The 20,942-nt window shown below is 41.3% G+C and overlaps 2 protein-coding genes across 2 annotated transcripts; one reads left to right on the top strand and one right to left on the bottom strand.

Annotated features, from left to right (window-relative positions):
- Positions 1 to 4: 4 nt before the first annotated feature.
- On the top strand, positions 5 to 9,692 carry alas2 (5'-aminolevulinate synthase 2). Its single transcript, XM_089010038.1, has 10 exons — positions 5 to 163; positions 1,235 to 1,586; positions 1,673 to 1,768; positions 2,334 to 2,556; positions 2,679 to 2,863; positions 4,003 to 4,182; positions 4,423 to 4,587; positions 6,512 to 6,780; positions 6,954 to 7,116; positions 7,231 to 9,692. The coding sequence occupies exons 1-10, from the start codon at positions 77 to 79 to the stop codon at positions 7,392 to 7,394; spliced, it is 1,884 nt and encodes a 627-aa protein (XP_088866164.1). The 5' UTR covers positions 5 to 76; the 3' UTR covers positions 7,395 to 9,692.
- Positions 9,124 to 20,510, bottom strand: ttc34 (tetratricopeptide repeat domain 34). Its single transcript, XM_089010023.1, has 8 exons — positions 20,367 to 20,510; positions 17,685 to 19,396; positions 15,777 to 16,002; positions 15,120 to 15,312; positions 14,847 to 15,013; positions 14,027 to 14,300; positions 13,751 to 13,965; positions 9,124 to 11,924 (listed from the first exon to the last, which is right to left on the bottom strand). Exons 2-8 carry the CDS (start codon positions 19,352 to 19,354, stop codon positions 11,376 to 11,378), a joined length of 3,294 nt encoding a protein of 1,097 aa, XP_088866149.1. The 5' UTR covers positions 19,355 to 19,396; positions 20,367 to 20,510; the 3' UTR covers positions 9,124 to 11,375.
- Positions 20,511 to 20,942: the final 432 nt, after the last annotated feature.

The following is a 20,942-nucleotide window of genomic DNA, read 5'->3' as shown; positions in this document are numbered from 1 at the left end:
TTGGATGTCATCATCTGTTAAAGCCACTCCTCCACACCCACTTGGTGACATTGTGCATGGGTGGGGGCAGAGGTGAATGCTCAATGTGCCAATAAATGTGTGGACTCTTTTGACCATCTGTCTACTTGCCCTTTTGAAGTTCGTCCTCAGTGCAGGTCAACAGGTGAGTGTGGCGGAAATTCAACGTGTACTTTTGCGTTCATCTTCATGGTGGTCATTGCCACTTCTGATGTTATCTTGTGTGTCGTCACAAATTTTGAAAATCCTTATTTTTTATTTGTCATGGTCATTGTAGATTTTTTCTTGTTATTATCTGGTTTACTTTTTTTAAGCACACTTGATTTTGTAAAAGGGCTTGTAGTGACAATCCATTTACTTTATCGTTACCGTTACTTATGTTGATGTCCTCTTGTGAAATGTATAAAATTTGACCCCTCCGCCCCCAAAAAAAATAATAATTCAAAAGCAGTTATTGTTTCCTGTACTCATATAACACAGCAATGGGCGAATTTGTTGCTGGTGATCCACATTTGGGTTAAAATTGGCACAAAAACTATTTAAATCTAACCCACTGAAAAAGAAGTGTTTATTTGATAGACATCTTACCACAAGAAAAACCTTAAGATCCTAAGATCCTTTTGTCCACAGGCCATTCATTAAAAAAAAAAACAACATTTAATGATTTTACTGAAAATATTGTTGGTCGTGGATAAATTTCCTGTTCAAAAATGTTTTCTGAGCGGTGTCTAATGTTTTGGCGACCAGATTTAATAACCTACATGGGCAAAATATTTGTAAAAACTTCCCATTTACAGCATTCTATACCCACAATAGGACACACGTTATCCAAATAACTCTTTCGGGCAGATAAGAATGATAAAGTACATGCATAACATAACATATGGGCTTGGTGGATTATTTGAAACAAGCCTGGAAGGATGACGTCTGTCACTCAGCACTGAAGCAGCTGCAGTGAGTAGATAAGCCCCACCCTGAAGGACGCACCTTCTGCGCTCCAAACGTCACACGTATTGGCATCGATAATATTGATCGCAAAGTTTAACTTTGCTCTGCAGTCTCAGTCAAATTTCTCCATTGTGGGACAAAAAAAACGTTTGTTTTAATCTTTATTTTATTTGATCTTTGAAAAAAAAAGGGAAACGATCCCCGTATTGCATAAACTGAGTTCACCGTTAACCGCAAAATAAAAAAATGTCTTCTCACCTCCACTCAGAGCAAGAACAGCTGGCACAACATGGCCGCCTTCCTCCACCATTGCCCCTTCTTCAAGTCTGCCACAAAACCGGCTTTGAGGAGATCAAGCCCGTTGCTGTCTCTGGCCAACCAATGTCCCATCATCGCACGTCAGATCAGTATCTGCGGGTCAGCCGCCTTGGAGGCCAAGCTGAACGGCTCCTCGGCCGGTCTCGACGGTCATCAGCTTCCCGCGCTGGAGCAAAAGAGGACGTTTGCTCAAACAGCTCCTCAGGTGGCAGAACCGTCGGTGTCCAAGGCTTGCCCTTTCGTCACTTCTCGCATTGGAATGGTCCAAGCTAGCCCCGAAGTGCAAGAGGATGTCCGAGAGGGTAGGAAGCAAAAATTAATTAATTAATTAATTAAAATTGACAAGCATTTGAAAAATAACGTAAAATTATGAACACTGCTCTGACAGGTGTGGTGATCTCTCTATTGAAGGACTTAAAAGAGTCCATTTTTCCCAAATCACTTCAAGACATCACCGTCAGTCACCTTTTCAAAGACAACATGGGTGCGTATGCTGATACTAGAGGTGGTATGGTGTTAAATTATATTTCGGGCATCATTTATACCCATCAAACCCAATTAAGAGGGGCAAAATCATGGAATTCATCTTCACTTTTACTGTTACCGCCCGGGCCAGGTGGGTTGAGATGGCACTGTGTTGAGAAAAAAAAGACACTACATCACAGGTGTCAAAGTCAAGACCCGGGGGCCATATCCGGGCCGCCACATCATTTTATTCGGCCCGCAAAAGCCAATCAAATTTGTGAAATTACATGATGCTTGCAAAAGTCCAAACCAAAATTTCAAATGATCTCAATAACAGTCGTTATTTTTTTACTTCAAATTTGAAAACTAGCAATTCATTCATTTGCTGCGTGCTCTGTATGTAATGTGTGGAGGGGATTCAACATTTCAATAGTTTCCCCAAATTCATCCCCGTAAATACAATGTGGCCCGTGGAAAAAAATAGTTTGGCATCCTTGCTCTCCATTGTAGCTGTAAATAGCATATTTTTTAGAATTACTGTTGGAAGACAATCTAACCCCCTCCAATTAATCTTGCTAATACAGCTGGGCCCAGCTATGATTACGACTACTTCTTCTCCGAAAAGATCGCCGAGAAGAAGAAGGACCACACTTACAGAATCTTTAAGACTGTCAATCGGAGCGCCGGCTCATTTCCCTTGGCTGAGGATTACTCTTTATCCAACCGAGAGGGTTCCCAAGTGTCCGTGTGGTGCAGCAACGACTACCTGGGGATGAGTCGGCACCCTCAGGTCATTGGTGCCATTAGGTAAAATGAAAACCACGGTAGTTTGCAATCTGGAGTAAAATAACAAATGGGGTTCAGTGTTAACTCCTGCGGCCGATTCTTTTGCAGTTTTTCATAACGTGTCATCTTACTTTGCTCCTTAGCGAGGCCCTAGGCAAACACGGCGCGGGAGCAGGAGGCACCAGGAACATTTCGGGAACCAGTAACTTCCACGCATCCCTGGAGAAGGAGCTGGCGCAACTCCATCAGAAGGATGCCGCTTTGGTCTTTTCTTCCTGCTTTGTGGCAAATGATTCCACCCTATTCACTTTGGCCAAAATGCTTCCAGGTGCAGTCTAATTGCCACTTTGACATATCGAAACAAGATGTGATGTTGATTTTGGAATACCGTATTTTCCGGTGTATAAGGCGCCTTGATTTTCTTCAAAAGATGACCCTGCGCCTTCTACGTGAATTAATATTGAGCCACAACAGGTCCCGCAACTCCTGTCAGGAGCAACCGACTCAATTTCCCCCTTTAGAAGAAGTAGTGCGTAAGCCCAGCCTCTATTACAGCGCCTTCTATTTATATCTATCTATATCTATGTACCTTCTATTTAGTAAAGTTTTATATATTTAGATATTTTATTTGGAAAACGTTTTGCATTCATTGAAGGTGCATTTCAGTCTGGTGCACCTTATATATGGAAAACGTTTAAACATCCACCACTCATTGGGGGTGTGCCTTATACACCGGAAAATAAGGTAGTTAAATCCATAATTCATTGTATATGTGCCCTGTGATTGGTTATAAGAGTGATTGGTTTTAAATTGACATTGCTTAAATCTGTGCATACACGATGATTTTAATCGTGAATCCGATATGTTCATAAATCACACCTAGCAAAAAGCAGCACAATACATATTTTTTGAAACCTACTGCATTGTTTTATGAAGCATTATCATTTTTCATGTGTTTCTTTGCCTATCTACAAAACGACCATCAGTCCAATTTACGATGAGTAGTAGTTGTCAGGCACAACCTATGGGATTATTATTATTATTATTATTATTATTATTATTATTATTATATGTACTAATGTATGTCTGTATTGTATTTTGTACAGCTGCCCCCATTTCAAGTTCAGATAACTCAAGACCCATATAACTTGGCGATTAACTCTTTTTTCTGATGAACAAAAGAGTGTCTTAGGTTTTTAACGCTGTATTGAATGTTTATGTAGTCCTACAATTCAATATTCTGTGGGTCTTGCGATTTGAGTGAAAATGACAAAAACCCTGCCACTGGACTGCCCATCGTCTGGCAGTGAATGAGTTAACATACTGGGGGTTACAAAAAAATTAATGAAGGGCCGCAAAAGGCCCCGGGGCCATAGTTTGGAGACCACCAGGATAGATGAATCCTTTTATGAAGACTTGAATGACAAACGAGTGATTGACGGTGTGCGTCTTCTGTGCCGTTCACAGGCTGCGAGATCTACTCAGATGCCGGGAACCACGCCTCAATGATTCAAGGCATCAGGAACAGCGGATCCAAACGCTTCATCTTTCGCCACAATGACAGTCGACACCTGGAGGAGCTTCTGAAACGCTCGGACCCAATGACGCCCAAAATTGTCGCATTTGAGACAGTGCATTCGATGGATGGTGAGGCTTGCCAAATGTTCCAAACCCGTCTCAATCAAAGTTCATAAGAAAAATAATAAGAAGAAAATGGGATGAAAACATTTAAATGTGATTATTATACAATTCAACCATTTTTTGTTATCCTTCATTGTGTCTTGTGGAAAGACATTATAATGATAACCAATTGAATTTCTCCTGATCATCTCAACTTGGTCTTTAGACTCTCTAATTTCCCATTTTCATTGACTTTTGGTTTTCCAGGAGGCATTTGTCCATTAGAGGAGCTCTGCGATGTTTCTCATCGTTATGGAGCTCTGACGTTTGTTGACGAGGTCCACGCCGTCGGCCTGTACGGAGCTCACGGAGCTGGAGTTGGAGAGAGGGACGGCGTCATGCACAAGATTGATATTGTGTCCGGGACTTTAGGTGAGTGTTTTGTTCACTCGGCTGCTCACTGCTTTTGGCTCAAGTCGCATTCGCACCCACTCGACCTAACTGTCACTGTCCATGAGCCAATTTAGCGATGATAACTCACACCAAAGGACAGAAAGAGAAGACGTTCTTGCATCAGAGGAATCGGAGGGTTATCAGCAAGGTGTCAGCGTGACTCCCGCTGTGGCTCTGCTGATAAAATAACATGAGAGGAGGCGTGGGTGCTTTTATGCTCACTTCAAACTTTTGGCTTCGAGTGTACTAGCATAGACTTGAACGCAAAGTGTTTTCAGTTGGAACAGTGGTTCGAATAACACGCAGAGCGAGTTCACAATATCGTACAAGTACAGTGGGAAGGTTTTCAATGGAAGGAAATGTGAATGAATGATAGACAAACGTATATTTTGGTTGAGAAATAAACATTCTGATTCTCAATTTATCATTCATGTTTTATTTTCAGAATGGACGCAAAAATATTGAATTTCAAGATGTATCTGTGTTTTTTTAATTACTAAACGAACCAATAAACAACAGCCAAATTTGGCTTTATTTGGGTCCCCAAAAGCTTTTTTTATGATGATGAACAAATGAAGCTTCATGAAGCAATTATCCGTTTTTGACTCCTCTAGGTGGCACCCCTGGTTTAAAGTGGATTTTAAAGACATTTCCTTCACAATAAACTCCATATTTAAACCAAGACCACCATCTGGAGGAGTCAAAAAATATCACAAGTGCTTCATGCAGCTTTGTTTTCCCATCACCAGTTTTTGATGCTGATGTTAAAGAAAAAAATATATATATTTGAAGACACTGTATTTTTAATATTTGTTTTAAACTTTAACTCTCATATTATAATGAAAAAAATCACGATGAGGTCATTTTTACCCATATGTAAAAATCCACACAAAATAGTCAAACAATAGGTCAAATCAGCAACAACTGTTTTTGAGATGATATAAACATACCAAAAAGAGAGAGACAGCATATTTTCTATCCCATTGGGACATTTTAGAAATGTTTTGAAGAAAGGAAAAAGGATTTCCAGTGCTGTTGTCAACACAAAAACGGAAACAGGTCAAATTGACCCGCAACATAATACGAGGGTTAATCAAAAAAGCTGTAGCATTACAGATATTAATATACCTTGAAATTTAGAGCCAATAAACATTGAAGAAAGATAGTCCTCCTGTTGCTCAACCGAATCCTGAATTCTATTTTCACACAGTTGACAAACATACCAATGCGTAAATAATCTCCTCTGAAAAATAAATCTATAGTCAAACCTCGGTTTTCGAACGTCTCGGTTCTCATCCCATTTGGTTTTCAACCAAAAATGTCATATTTTTTATGACAACCGAAATTTGGTTCTCACCAAACTGAGTCCATCGGAATGCATCACTCGACTACCCTCCGCTTCCTTATACGTCACTTCCTTATATGTCACGTCTTCCTCATTGTGACCGACGCATTAATATTGTTGTTGTTTTATTTTTGCGACAATGCAGACATATTTGGTTAAGCTCTCCTGAATAATACGATTTTAAAGCAAGCAGAGGATGGTTTGAAAAGTTAGTGTGCCCTGTGTTTGCCCAAAGACAGCTGGGATAGGTGCCAACACGCCCCGTGGCAGAAAGAAAATTGGTGAAAATAAAAGTTTGTTTTTATAGAATTTTACACTATTATTAAGTTTTTATCCGGTTTATGCGATAAAATAGTTAAAAAAGTTGTGTTCTAGACTTTGAACGGATTAAATTTTTTTACATGGATTTTAATGGAAAGTGCTGTTTCGGTTTTTGAACAAATCGCTTTTCGAACAGGTTTCTGAAACGGATTATGGTGGAAAACCGAGGTATCACTGTATACACCATATTTCGAGTTCGATGTGTCTTCTGACCTTGTAAGCATCCTGCGCTCCCAGGCAAGGCCTACGGCTGCGTGGGAGGCTACATCGCCAGCAGCGCCGCCCTGGTGGACACGGTGCGATCCTTCGCGGCTGGCTTCATCTTCACCACCGCCCTGCCCCCCATGGTGCTGGCCGGAGCGCTGGAGTCTGTGCGGGTCCTTCAGGGCCCAGAGGGGCAATCCCTGCGCAGAGCCCACCAAAGGAACGTCAAACATATGAGGCAGCTGCTCATGGATAAGGGCCTGCCTGTGGTCCACTGCCCGAGCCACATCATCCCTATACGGGTATGGAGATTTGCCCCCCCCCCCAAAAAAATAAAATAAAATAAAATCTCACGTGTCGTAAACCGTTGATGACATTACAATATGCAACTTGTCAAGATGACTGCTGTCACTCTGATTCACTTGACTATCTTAGCGACGGCTAGCCACACGATTTTGATGATTCCATTGTGCAGGTGGGCGATGCAGAGCTGAACACCAAGGTGTGCGACACCCTGCTGGAAAGACACAGCATCTACGTGCAGGCTATCAACTACCCCACGGTGCCTCGTGGAGAAGAGTTGCTGCGCCTGGCTCCATCTCCTCATCACCAGCCTGCCATGATGGAGTATTTTGTGGGTGAGTGGCAACTTTCCATTCACTCTAGAAGTAAACCGAGTGGACTTGACTTGCACCGTCACTGAATAACACAACAATGAGGAGCACGCGTTAACATGAGTCTCATGTTCACAGAGAAACTGGTGGACGTGTGGCAGGAGGTGGGGCTCAAGCTCAGCAACCCCGCCGCCGTTTCCTGCACCTTCTGCGACCGCCCGTTGCATTTTGACCTCATGAGTGAATGGGAGAAGTCCTACTTTGGAAACATGGAGCCCCAGTACATTACTGTGTCTGCATAGAGGACACGAGATTTTAACGGCAGTACTTTAAAGGACAACCGACGTCACTTTTTTGTTTCTTAACTGACATCAATACCCAAAACACGCAGTATGATATTTTTATTCAAATGCAAAACACCAATCAAAATGACTTAAAGTGTCCAAAATCTGCAAAAATTGAGCTGCGAATTGGGCATTTTCAGAAAGTCCCGCCCCCAGTTTGTAACGTCACGGCAAGACGTCTTGCTTTGCTTGAGAATCAAAACAATGGCTTCAGATTCGGAGAATATGCTTACTTGTTACACCTCCAGTTATGAATATGATTCAAATAGTTCTGAAGAGGAAAGCATACATGTTTGCGATCAATTAAAGAATTTATTCCATGCCATTTTGAGGCAACATTGGGAAGAAACGATGACCAGAAAAGAGGCACAAAATGGCGACCTCCTGTGGCCACCTCCGTTTCCACAGGCTGATAAATGCCTTATATGGAGCTTGGACACCCTCTTCTGGCGGCTTTTGGGTGCAACACGAGGTTTTCAGACCAAACAATACAGCAAAATACATTGACGTGACGGAATGACTGCTACAATGTGTCTTTTTTCGGTCAGGGGCGTTCCTTTAGTGACGTCACGTATGGACTCGTCACCAACTCAAAAACAAGACTTCCTGAATATTCAGCGCAAGTCTTAAAACGTAAAATATAGCTATGTGCTGTGGAATCTTTTTAAAATACGCTCAGTCGAAGTCATTTGAAGCCATTTTACAAATTATGGACACAACTTGTCCGGAGACATCGGTTGTCCTTTAAATGAACTTTAACTCATTCACTGCCAGATGATGTGCAAAAATGTGTCTACTCCAATGCCAGGGTTTTTGTCATTTTCACTCAAATTGCAATACCCAGAGAATATTGAGTTTTACAATCACATAAACATTCGATTGACCAAAAGAAACCTTAGACCCTCTTCTTTCATCAGAAAAAAGTTCATTCCGAAGTTATATGGGTCTGGAGTTATCTGAGCTTGAAATTGGGACGGCTGTACAAAATATAATAGAATATACACATTGATTTTAGCGCTTTAACAACAAATGGAGCTGTAACAAAGCATTAACATGGACAAAAGGCAAATACTGCCCCCTTGAGGAAGGGAAAAACATTGCCAAAGGTCTGATCAATGCGTTATCGGCACTCCCCGCAAGAAAAACCAAAACCCGAACAAATTCGGGAATGGCACGCTATGTCATGCATTTCAATTCCCGAATAAATTCAGTAATGGCAGTGAATGAGTTAAAAACACATCTTGCTTTTTATATACCAAGAAGAATATAAGCGTTAGCCTTCGTCAGGATGGGAAATCCAGGCGCAGAAAGGTATAAATAAATGTGTCCGTTTGGCTTTGGCTGCATTTGTAGCCAAAGCCTCACTGGCACGGTTTTTCCATTCTGAACCGGGACCCCCCCCCAATTCTAACCTTCTTACATATATCACTATTTACGATTGTATACTTTATAGTTCCATGTATGTGTCATGATCTGGTTGGCGACCAACGGGGGGCGCTGTCGGCCCCGCCTACACCTGCACAGGTGCTGGTCGTCCCGATCAGATTGGCGACCAGCGGGTAGCGACGTCAGCTCTGCCTGCAGCCTCGCAGGTGTTGGTCATTTAATCATTGACACTTTAAAGGACACCCGGCACGACCATCCGGTGCCGGTTCATTGTTTGTTTGCTGCTTGGTTGCTGCATGCATTGTGTATGTGTTTGTTTAACCTTGGCGGACTTTTACTTTTGGTCTTCTTTTGCTACTTTGTATTTTTTCCATTCAGATGATTTTGATGTTTTACATTTTGTTCCTGCTGACTTTATTTTAATACAATTTGTCAAACAACCTCCTGCTCCCTCCTGCCTGCGTTTTGGGATCCGAACCCGCCATCACCACCTCGCAAAACTTGACAGTATGACTTGGTTGATGGTATGGTTTAAATGAGATTTATGCCTCCTTTAATTTAACCCTTGTACCAAAATCTGATGCATTGGAAACTTGTCCAACAGTCCAAAATAGTTAAAACTGAACATAAATGGCACAAGCGTAAAATCCTGCACATTGGACACTTTCTTATTTAGATGTGTTGGTTTGAAGCAAACAATGATGTGTGACTTCCTTCTTATTGTGTGATTTGAATCAATCTGTTTGGCTTCCATATCTCGGGGATAAATAAAAAAAAAATAAAAAAAATAATAAATATCAGGCCACACGCTAACATCGAGGGCTTATGGATGCAGTTCATGTATTAATAAATTGCCGTGAATATCTTAAATATGTTATATTTGTCTGTTTATTAATGTATTTTGACTGGTTCTTGAATGTTTAATGCAAAATGGTGCACCAAATGGGCAGAGAAAAAGATAAATTCTACATATAAAATAATAACCGAACCTGTGGATTGCTTTTGAAAATATGTCAAACTATATTTGCATCAAAATCCAAACTAGCCCAATTTTAGTGCTATATTCTCATGGGAATGCATTTTTGTTACATTAGATTATTATAGATTAAATTAACCTTTATCAGTCTCACAGTGGAAAACAAATCACACTTGACATCAGCAAATTTATGAAAGTAAGAAGGGAAAATAATAAATCGAAAAAAAAAACATAGGAGCTGCTGCAAAGGCATCAGGCTTTCCTGCAACAATCGGTGATTAAAGGACAACCGACACCATTTTTTTGGTTTCCAAACTGACATCAGAAAAACATGTTATAGCATCTAAAATACCCAAAACACGCAGGCTGATATTCTTAGTCAGATGAAAAACAGCAATAAAAATGACTTAAAATGTCCCAAAACTACTTCAAAATGACCTCTGAAAGTTTCAGTTTCAGAAGGTCCCGCCCCCTTGTTCGTGATGTTACGCCAAGACGTCTTGCCTTGCTCTAGAATCAAAACAATGGCTTCAGATTCGGAGAAGATGCTTTCTTGTTATTCATCCAGTTATGGATATGACTCAAATTGTTCTGAAGAGGAAAGCATAAATGTTTGCAAGCGATTAAATGAGTCCTCCCATATCAATTGGAGCCGTCAATGACAGCAATGTAGCACCCAGAAAATGCACAAGATTGGAAATGGGCTGATTCGTCTGCTTGGAATTTGTGTCAGCGAATATCAAATGGTTGTCTTGGCGCAACACACAACGATTCACCATTGCGTTATTTATGTGTTTTCCTTCTAATTTCGCCATCAACACGAAGTCTTCAGACCAAACAAAGTACCGCAAAATGCATTGTGTGTCGCTCTCTCGGTCAGGGGCGTTGCTTCCGTGACGTGACGTCAGGAATCGTCACCAACTCAAAAACAAGACTTCCTGAATATTCAGCGCAAGTCTTAAAATGTAAAATATAGCTATATGCGGTGGAATCTTTCTAAAATACGCTCAGTAGAAGTCATTTGAAGTGATTTTACAAATTATGGACACAACTTGTCCGTAGGCGTCGGTTGTCCTTTATAAATGTGCATGAAGGAGGAATTATAAAAAATACATATTTATTCTTTCTTGCAGTTTACTCACAACAAGGCTGCAAATAGAACATTTACAAAAGTGCAATGCTGGCAACTAGACAATTTGGTCGTTCTATCTCGCGGCTTTTGCGATCACCGTGGCAACCACAGGATTTTTCGAAACAGAGTTTCATCGGCACGAAAAAAAAAGACAATCATCTTCCACATTTTGTTCAAAACGAGAGAAAAAGAACAATTGATGGAAGGCGATCCTGCGCTGAAGATGCTACGCTGCAAAAGCAGACACTTACCCAACTTTGGAGTCGAGGTTTTGTCCTTCCAAGCCGCCAATATTTTGCAGAGATTTCCTCATATCACCTGTCCAACTCGATATGAGAAAAGAAAGTGAGAAAGCCAGAAATGTTAGTCAGAAGGAGGGATGTCAGATTGTGATGCACCATAACCACATCGGATGTCCTGGGTGACCAATTGTTTCTTGGACTCACTAATGGACATTACAGGGACTGGCATCTTCTCTTTTGACCTTTGCCCTCAGTCGTCGCAGTTCTGCATTGTTGCCGTCCAAAATTAGACCGCACTCAATCAAGGCCAAAGCCTTGCTGAGCTGCTGCTGCTCGCCATAATGCTGCAGGGCACCTCTCAAAAAGCACTCAGCAACATGTAGCCTCCCCAGACCTTCATCCACACATTTAAAGGTCTGCTCCTTGTGGAGCTCCAGGGCCCTTCTGTAGTCCTCCAAAGCAGGTCCTTCTCTGGAACACAGCACCAAGCTGTGCCCGCGACGACACAAGTCTTCTGCCAAGACTTGAGGATCGTCAGAGCAGCTCTCATCAGAACAGTCATGCTTCTGAATGACTGCATCAAGGTCTGCTATGGTCCGCTCGTGTAAGCCAAGTCGCGCCAGGCAAGCTGCCCGCTGGCGGAGATACTGGAATCGCTGCTTGTCTGCAGCTTGTACCGCCACTGACAGGAGAGGAAGGGCTCGATCCCAGCTTCCGTCCGAAGAGGCGCTGCTGGCATCCTCTGCGGCTGCCTGCCAAGATGAAAATAAATAAATAAATTGTAATAAATAAATATATATAAATATATATCGATATATTGGATTAGCATTTATTAGTCTTGCAGTGGTGAAATTTATATTTTACAGAAGCAAAGTGTCCTTTTCAAATATAGACATATATAGAGCTTTATTGATAGTTCAAAGGCAGAGTGTAGACTGAAAGGTTAAAATATCCCATCAATCAGGTTCCACAAATAACCCGCACAAGCCATCTGCACAATTTGAAGAGAACATACAAGCAAGGGAACAAGCTATTAATGAAGTTTCTAGTGTGTCTGCCCGCATCTGTTGCTGTTGCAATATCACAACTTCTAAGATGTACAACCCAGAGCACCTTGAGACACTTTCTGCAAAAAGCTATCCATTCCATCAAGCCATCAACGACCATTACAAAGGTAAATAAAACGACTTTATTATATAATACAGTTTATTTCGTTAATTACAATGCCGTAGCACATTTATTATACATAAAATAAGGTCTATTGTGTGTAGTTTTAAGGCTTATTAATTTAAAAATATGATTTATGGGACCTGGGAACAAATTATTCTCATTTTAATGGTTTCCTATAGGAAATTAATATTTGAAAAAGACACTTTTTGCCTTACACACACTTTTCTGGTAACCAATTAAGTACATGCATACATATGCATATGCATATGTATGTATGCATGCATGCATGCATGCATGTTTACATGCATATGCATATGCATCTATGCACGCATGCATACATGCATGCATGCATACATGCATACATATGCATATGCATGTAAACATGCATGCATGCATGCATACATACACGCATGCATACAGGCATGCATACATGCATGCATATGCATGCATACATGCATGCATATGCATACAGGCATGCATACATGCATGCATACATGCATCCATACATGCATGCATACGCATGCATCCATACATGCATGCATTCATATGCATGCATGCATTCATATGCATGCATCCATACATGCATGCATCCATACATGCATGCATGCATGCATATGTATGCATGTACTTAATTGGCTGACACAACACAAAATTGCATGCAAAACTGCATGTATGAATGTATGCATGCATGCATACATGCATAGATGCATGTATGCATAAATTCATACATGCATACATACATACATGCATATGTGCATACGTGCAGACGTGCATCCATGCATGCCTATGCATGCATGCATGAATACATGCATATGTATGCGTGTACTTAATTGGTTACCAGAAAAGTGTGTATGCCTGTATGCATACATGTGTGTTGTGTCAACCAATGCATGTATGCATGTCTGCATGCATGCATACGTGCATGCGTGCATACGTGCATACATGCATACATACATACATACATACATACATACATACATACATACATACATACATACATACATACATACATACATACATACATACGTATTAACCACTCTGAGTTATGTAAAAAAGTATGTTTTTATTGTTGTTCTTATTCCATTCTTATCTTATTCAGTGCTCCAAAAATATATGTTGGGTAGCTCAGTGGTATACTGTCTAAGAAATAACAAAGTATGTAACTCTAAAAGGGTGAAACTGTTATCTTGGTGTTCAAGAAATCTCCGTATGTGTAACTTGAGCAGAGATTGTACCTTGAGGTTTACCATTAAATTGACATCAATTTGTCCTACAAGGAACCTCGGTTTAACCATTTGACTCATTGAAATTACTCTCAGTGCTACTTGATGAATTTGCTGGGCTTGGACAAGTGGACCGTACCATTTAAAAGTAATTAGCTGATTTTGGATGACAAAAAATTGTGCACCTTTGCTACGTGTTTCCTCTTATGGGCTGGGATCAGAGCCAACAAGAGGTCCAGACATGACGGTTGTTTCTCGGCAAATTTGCAGAGTCTGCGGGCTGCGCCACAGTAGTTGCGATGCCAAGCCTCCAATACACCTGCCCTGGCTTGGGCTGCAGCATTTCTTGGTTCCTGGGTAAACCTTTGGCTCAGATAGGCACCTGCCGCCTCCACTTCACCTGAAAAAAAGGCACATGAAGATTTTGTGTATTCAATCAGCAAAGATTGGCAGAGTATCACCTTTAGCTAAAAGTATGTCAACACAAAGGAGATGCCATCTGGGCGCCGCGCTGTCAGTCCTTTTCAGAGTAGCGCAGATGATGGAAACCTCTCTGAGACAATCTTCCTGGCATGGCACAGCGTTGGCAAGCAGGATCTGTGACAGGCTGCTCCTGCAGAAGTCATGCAGCCAATCACAGACCAGCTTGTGGTTCTGATTCTTGAGTGACAGAAGGCTCTTGATGACCTCGTCAGTGTTTATCTGTAGTGCCCCCAGGATATCGTGAATGCATTCCTGAAGTAGCAAAAAGAAATGGTGACGCTTATTGTGCTTGAAAGGAATCAGATTTTTAAGGGATAAAAGTAAAATGAAATCAGTATATAGGTGTGGCTGGAGAAATTACATAATTGTACAAAACGTCATTATTATGAAATTTGAACAGTGAAAAGTATAGTCTCAAACCATCCCTCACACTGAACATGCAAAATGAAAAATAAATAAATAAAAACAAAGACAATAAATGAAAACATAAATCAACGAAGAAATAAATAAATACATAAATAGACAAATAAACAAATAAATAAAAGAATGAATAAATACATAAAATAATGAATAAATAGTTAAATAAATACATACAAATAAACCATTTAACAAATAAATACAACAATACATAAATAAACATAAATAACTATCCAAATAAATAAATAAACATAAATACATATGCTTTTATTTTGAAAGTCATACTTTTATCCATCGTGCACAAGTAGATGCAATTACAATTACGGTAGCGAGCACTGTGTTCATTATTTTCCGCCCTCTCTGGCGATGTATGAGTTGTACCTTTTGCTGGTTGAGCAGAAGGTATGTGAAACCTCTTCCACAAAGTGCTTGAACATGTTTGGGGTGCTCCTTGAGAATGGCACTGAAATCAAAGATGGCTGTCTTTCTTTGGCCGAGCACAGCATAGCACTTCGCTCTCTCCAGCAAGGAGTCTGTCGCCTCGCCACCTGGGAACATTTCAATGATTTTTTTGGATCCTGCTCAGAGCATCAACATATACCAGAGAACCTAACCCCCACCCTCCCTTTTCATTTTTTTTCTTTGGTTCTTCACCAGCGATGATGATGGCGATGGAGAGGTAAGCAACAGCTTCCCGAATGGCACTCTCCTCTGTCGCGCACTCCAGGATGCGTTTGGCAGCAGAGTGGCAGCGTGCTTGAAGCAGTGCCCGGTCGTTTGGCTTAGCTACCACCAACAAGGGGCGCAAGCAACTGGTGTCCCCACATTGAATGAGTTTTTTCAGCAGCTGTAAAATGGGGTAAGGGGGATAGATAGAGGAGCGAGTGCAACAAATCTTCATTTCATGGAAATTACAGTACAAGGTGAGAAATATGACTTGAGTGTAAGAGTAATGAATTGTGCCTTGTCATGAGCCAAACTAGCATCAGTTCAACCCAAATTTTTATTCTACAGTAAATTCCTGTGAATCCCAAGCAATAAAATAAAGAGTGACTAGTAAGTACTGCAATGTGTTGGTGGCCGTTTTTTTCATGATATTCCAGAATGCCTGTTGTTTTTTTTATGTGTTCCAGTGACAAAAGCCCACAAATAAAATAAATTCATTTCAACTTTTCGAAAAACATAAAACTAAGTGCATTGAGCTTCCTTAGGACTGCTGGCAACCAATAAATAAGCATGTGTTGATCAACAAAGTACTGGTAGAAAAGAGAAAAATGCTAAGAGAAAAATACATGTTTCAAGCTTCTCTACCTGATTGGTATCATAAAGAAACCCCCTGTGTAGCTGCAGCAGTGTGAGTCGGACCAGGATGGGTGACTGAGGAGCACGAGACCCGATGGAAAGTTGCAGCAAGCGATATGCCTCTTCCACTCGTCCAAGCTGGTACAAGGCGTCTGCTGCTAAGATCTGTGGCCCATCAGCGCCTGGTTGGAGTTCCATGAGCAACATCGCAAGGGAGTGAACACCGCCAGGAGATCTGATGTCAGAAGAGCATGAAGGTTCAACATCAAAAGCGTTTTGAAACTGGATAGCAACTAGATCGAATTACGCCCAAATAGCTTGTAAATGTAATCTTGGCATTTATAGTGGTTCAAAATGTTTGGTACCGTACTTGACTAATTTTTCATCTATCCCACAATATCAATCACAAAGAATTCATATATATACAGTGAGACCTCAACTTACGAACTTAATTGGTTCGCAAAGTGTGTAAGGCGAAAAGTGTGTATCAAAAAAAAAAAAAAAAATCCCATAGGAAACCATTAAAATGGGAATAATCCGTTCCCGGTTTTAACTAAATAAGCCTTAAAACTACACACAACATACCTTATTCTATGTATAATAAATGTGCTATTGTATTGTAATGAAAGAAATACACTGCATTGTGGGTTTTTTTCGGTCCCATCATAGTAAAATTATCAGCAAAAAGCTCCAAGTAGGCGATCGACGTGTGCATTCAATGAGAGGGGGTGTGCAAAGTAGCGCCGGCTGGAGCGCTGTTCGGTCGTGTGCTTCCGCCGAAGATCACACCGCCAGCCGTGGTGGGTGTGTATTATGAAAATAGTGCTTATTATAAGGTTTAATTTTCATAAATTAGAGGTTCTTAAGACGAAAAGTTTGTAAGATAAGGTGTTTGTAAGTTGAGGTCTCACTGTACAGTCAAAATAAACCAATATATCAATAACGTAAGCATGTATTTTTCAAACAATTTATGTTCACTGTCCTTTCTACTTCTTACCTCATTTAAGTTTTTTTTTTTCAACTTTAATGGCTGGCAATGTTAATTAAAAAATAATTCAGAGGCTCCTTCTGGTCTTCAGAACATCTCAATTTACTTAAATATTAAAATAATAGGAACAATATAAGTAAATAAATAAAATAGGTAAGGTTAACTTTCCAAGTTGTCATTTGCTAATACGGCAGTTCATAATGTGAGCAACGCTATGGTAATGTTTTGCTAGCATTTACTCCTGCTCATAGCCAATGTCAGCTATCTCGTTGGCTTTTTCTTCTGAATACAAGCACGAAGTAAAGTAACTATTTTGGTGTTTAGATTAACCTGCTCAAAAATGAAGATATAAAAAACAGTATAGAACAGCCTGTTGTTTTTTTGTGCTGGCTAGTAGCTTATTTACAATAGCATACTGGTTTTGTTCGTAAGACCACCCATTAGCTATCACAAGCTCCTGGTAAGAATCGCACAACGCGCAGGTGGCTGCAACTCAGTTCATTGACCGGTTTGACCTGGGACCAGAAGTTTGGCTTTTTGAATTAAGAAACTGTTTCGTTATTTCACAATTGAGAAAATTATGAAATTGAGAATGTAGAAGAGTAAAACCGTTTTGTTTTGCTGGTGACACCAGCAAGACCAGTACAAAAATACAACTAATCTATGCTAGTCTGTCCTTTTCTTTTCTTTTCCTCCACATCTTTAATTTACTGTTTCAAAAAATTAAACATACTTTTTCTGCCTTTTAGAGTCAACAGTATTTTACATAGGTCTTGGGTATGAGTAGTCTATCTATTATTAAATTGATCGATGTACCATAGCTTTTGAAGGTATATACTATCCTGTAAAGTGTCCTTGGGTGTTTTGAAAGGTGCTTATCAATAGAATGTATTATTGTTATTATTATTACGTAATATCCATGATTATACCCTGCTCTGTGCTCATCTGGCTTTGATGGAGCAAGCAGCCGACCCTCCCGCTGGGATTGCTGCGAGTTTTTGCCCAGGGACAAATGACACCCTCCGCACCCCTCCAGCATGACCCGGCCCTGCTCCAGAAGAACGGTCAAGAGTAGACCCCGCAGGTTCCACGGCACCAGACAGCGAAGGGTCAACACTGTCTCCTGCGGGTGCAACCTGGTGGCTGTCACATAGTCGAGGGCAGTGAGATAATTGAAGCCGCCAGTCAGGCGCAGAAGGCCCCTGCCACAGAGTGCCCGAACACAACTGGGTGGATGCGGGGTGTTGTGTTCGATCACAGCCTGGAAGTCCTCCAGAGCCCCCCTGCGGTCCTCCGTGTGAAGTCGGGCATAGCCAGAAAGAACTTGGACAGTATTCTGATAACTATGTTGATCGTTGGCAGCAGCCAGCTGGCTACAAATGGACAGTGCTTTCTTATGCTCCCCCCTGAGAAGAAGACATTCGGCCAACCGCACCCGCAGCTCACGTCCACCACCGTCAGGGTGTAAATGGCAAAGGGTTTGTAACTGAGAGATCACAGGGTCCAGAAGTTCCACTCCCTCTGGGGACTTCAGGTCTGTTCGGGCGAGGACCACCTCCCGGAATGCAGACAGACCCTTTTCAGCCTGCTGACGAAGGTGATTGCGAGCAGCCCCTTCTGTGCCGAGATCAGCGAAGAGCTTTTGGAAGTGTATTCGGGCGCCGGCGAGGTGCATGTCAAAGGCTTGGCACAGATCCACACAGGCCTCAGCAACCCGGCCACCCGCCGAGAGGAAGGCGGCTGCTCGGCTAGTTAAGATCCTCGCTCGCCTTTCGGGTGTGTCGTGGGCAATCTGCAAAATAGCTGAATAGATATCGGCGCTCTCGTCGAAGCGACCCATGAAAAACAAATGTGCCGCCTGGAGTTCCTGCAAATGGCTGTCATGAGGTGAAAGCTCCAACAAGAACTCCAGCAGTGGAGAAGCAGCCTCAACATTCAACGGTTCACTGTCCTTCTCGTTCACTTCAGATTTGCTATCCAGCATCAAGGACGGATGCCAGTGATGCATTTGCTCGGTAAAGGCCTTCATTATTTGCGGTATTTGAGAAGCTTGTCTATTCTTGACGAGTTTTACAGTTTCGCATTTGTGATTCTTGTATGAGTTGAGATAAATCTTCAGACCTTTGACTTGGTGGGCTTCTGACAACAAACAGGCCAAGGCGCGGGTAATCTCCAGCGCCACACACCAAATGTCATCTGTATTTGGCTTTCGTTTACCCTCAAGCAGAGAAGTACAGCGAGCAAAAATCTCCTCGCAACCCTGCCCGCCGTTCTGAAGCAGGGACTCCATTTTGAAAATGGTGGCCGATAGATTAGTTGGACAGAGCGTGGACAGAAAGACAGCGACCAGACCTTGGGTCAGACCTTTGGTAGGTTGGATCTCCTGGTGATGGTCAAGCCAACTTTCCAGGGTTGAGATGACACTCTGGAGGTCAGACACCTCCATTTTGCGCATGTGGGACACGGTTGTCGATGCATGAGTACTGAAAGCTGACATGTAGAGGGAGGTAGCCTGAACCAGTTCGCCGGCCTCGAGCAACTTGTCTGCGTCCTCGCAAAGAACTGAAACTTTAACGCTGGCTTTCACTTGCGCTGTCATGGTTATTATCTTCTACCGGTTTCACACCGGCACAGTCGAAACCTGCCGACACAAAAGTTAAAATTCATAGATCGTACTGGCAGATACCATCATTTGTTACTGAAGGATCAAATGTCACTAATAACACCACGCAGTATGAGTTATAAATCATTTGTGAAACAAAGATGGGATTGGTTCATAATTTTCAGATCACTTGTGATGTAATGCAGTATTGTGGTTGTAAGGCAAGGGTGTCAAATGATTTTTTTTTTTTTTGCTGCGGGCAACATTGTAGTTATGGTTTCCTCTTGGGGGCCATTATTCATTTGTTGAAGCCATTAGAATGTTGCATTCCCTCCACATATTACATAGTGCAGAGCAAATTAATGAATAACTAGTTTTGAAATCTGAAGTCAAGAATAATGACTGTTATGGTTTACATATGACAATTTGAAATTTTAGTTCGGATTTTAGCTGGCATCATGGCACTTGACATGCCTGATTTGCTTTCGCGGCCTGAATAAAATGATGTGGCGGGTCGGATCTGGCCCCCAGGCCTTGGCTTTGACACCTGTGATGTAAGCACTATGAGTTAGTATATTCATGATACTAAAATATTCAAAACATGAATGAATATATATATACAGTAAAGTCTTGTTATAACGATATTCTCGGGAGTCGGAAAAAATATCGATATAACCGGACTATCGATATATCCGATCCTGCGGCATGTAAATTTTTTCCTTGCGTTCATAGAAATAGTATCGTAATAAGCAGTACTATCGATATAACCGATATCAATATAACGAGACTTTACTGTATATATATATATATATATATATATATATATATATATATATATATATATATATATATATATATATATATATATATATTCACTTTGAAATGATACTATTCACTCAAAGGTTAAATATGACCAAATTGTGCTTTAAAAATGTGTTGGTGTTATATTCTGTGATTCTTTTGGCTAAGGTATGCGAAACTCCCTTAGAAGTGTTTTTTTCACACCTACCTGAATTTCTTCCTTAAATAACATCTGCTTTCAATATTCAGCAGCAGACCGATCAACACTTGCAGAATCCCAGACTTTCTTGCCATCTTTTAAAAACAACAACACCTGCGGATACATACGGCCGGTATGCACCAGGTCACCGGGGGAAACACACGGGGCCCATTTATAGTAATTCAATCGTGCTCGGCTTGGTGTTGCTAGGACACCTCAACCTGGTCGTCGAGCAACAATAGCTGAAAATGTGAGCACAAAGACAAAGACATCCAAAATATCATCAAACGCCCCATAAGTTTTTTCTCCCTCCTTCCATTTCGGACTTACCAGCGCGTTTGAGGTGTGGTTCTGGTGAGCCTGGTGGTTGCCGAGGCAACTGTACACCACAACTTTGTCATTTCACGGCTCACTGATGGCACTTCAATTCAATTCATCAACATTTAAAACAATGTTTCAAACACATACATATAATCAAGACCGGTATAGAATAAGACGCTGAAATACTAAAAATGAATCCCAGCTCAAAAGGTGATGCAATTGTTTTTAACTTTGTATCTATTGTCGGCGCCACAAGGATGTCAA

The sequence above is a fragment of the Hippocampus bargibanti genome, linkage group LG01 (assembly GCF_051943395.1).
Source record: "Hippocampus bargibanti isolate YZ-2025 linkage group LG01, ASM5194339v1, whole genome shotgun sequence".
Lineage (NCBI taxonomy): Eukaryota > Metazoa > Chordata > Actinopteri > Syngnathiformes > Syngnathidae > Hippocampus > Hippocampus bargibanti.
The sequence above is the reverse complement of the archived record's forward strand: the minus strand, read 5'-3'. Positions and strand labels throughout refer to the sequence as shown.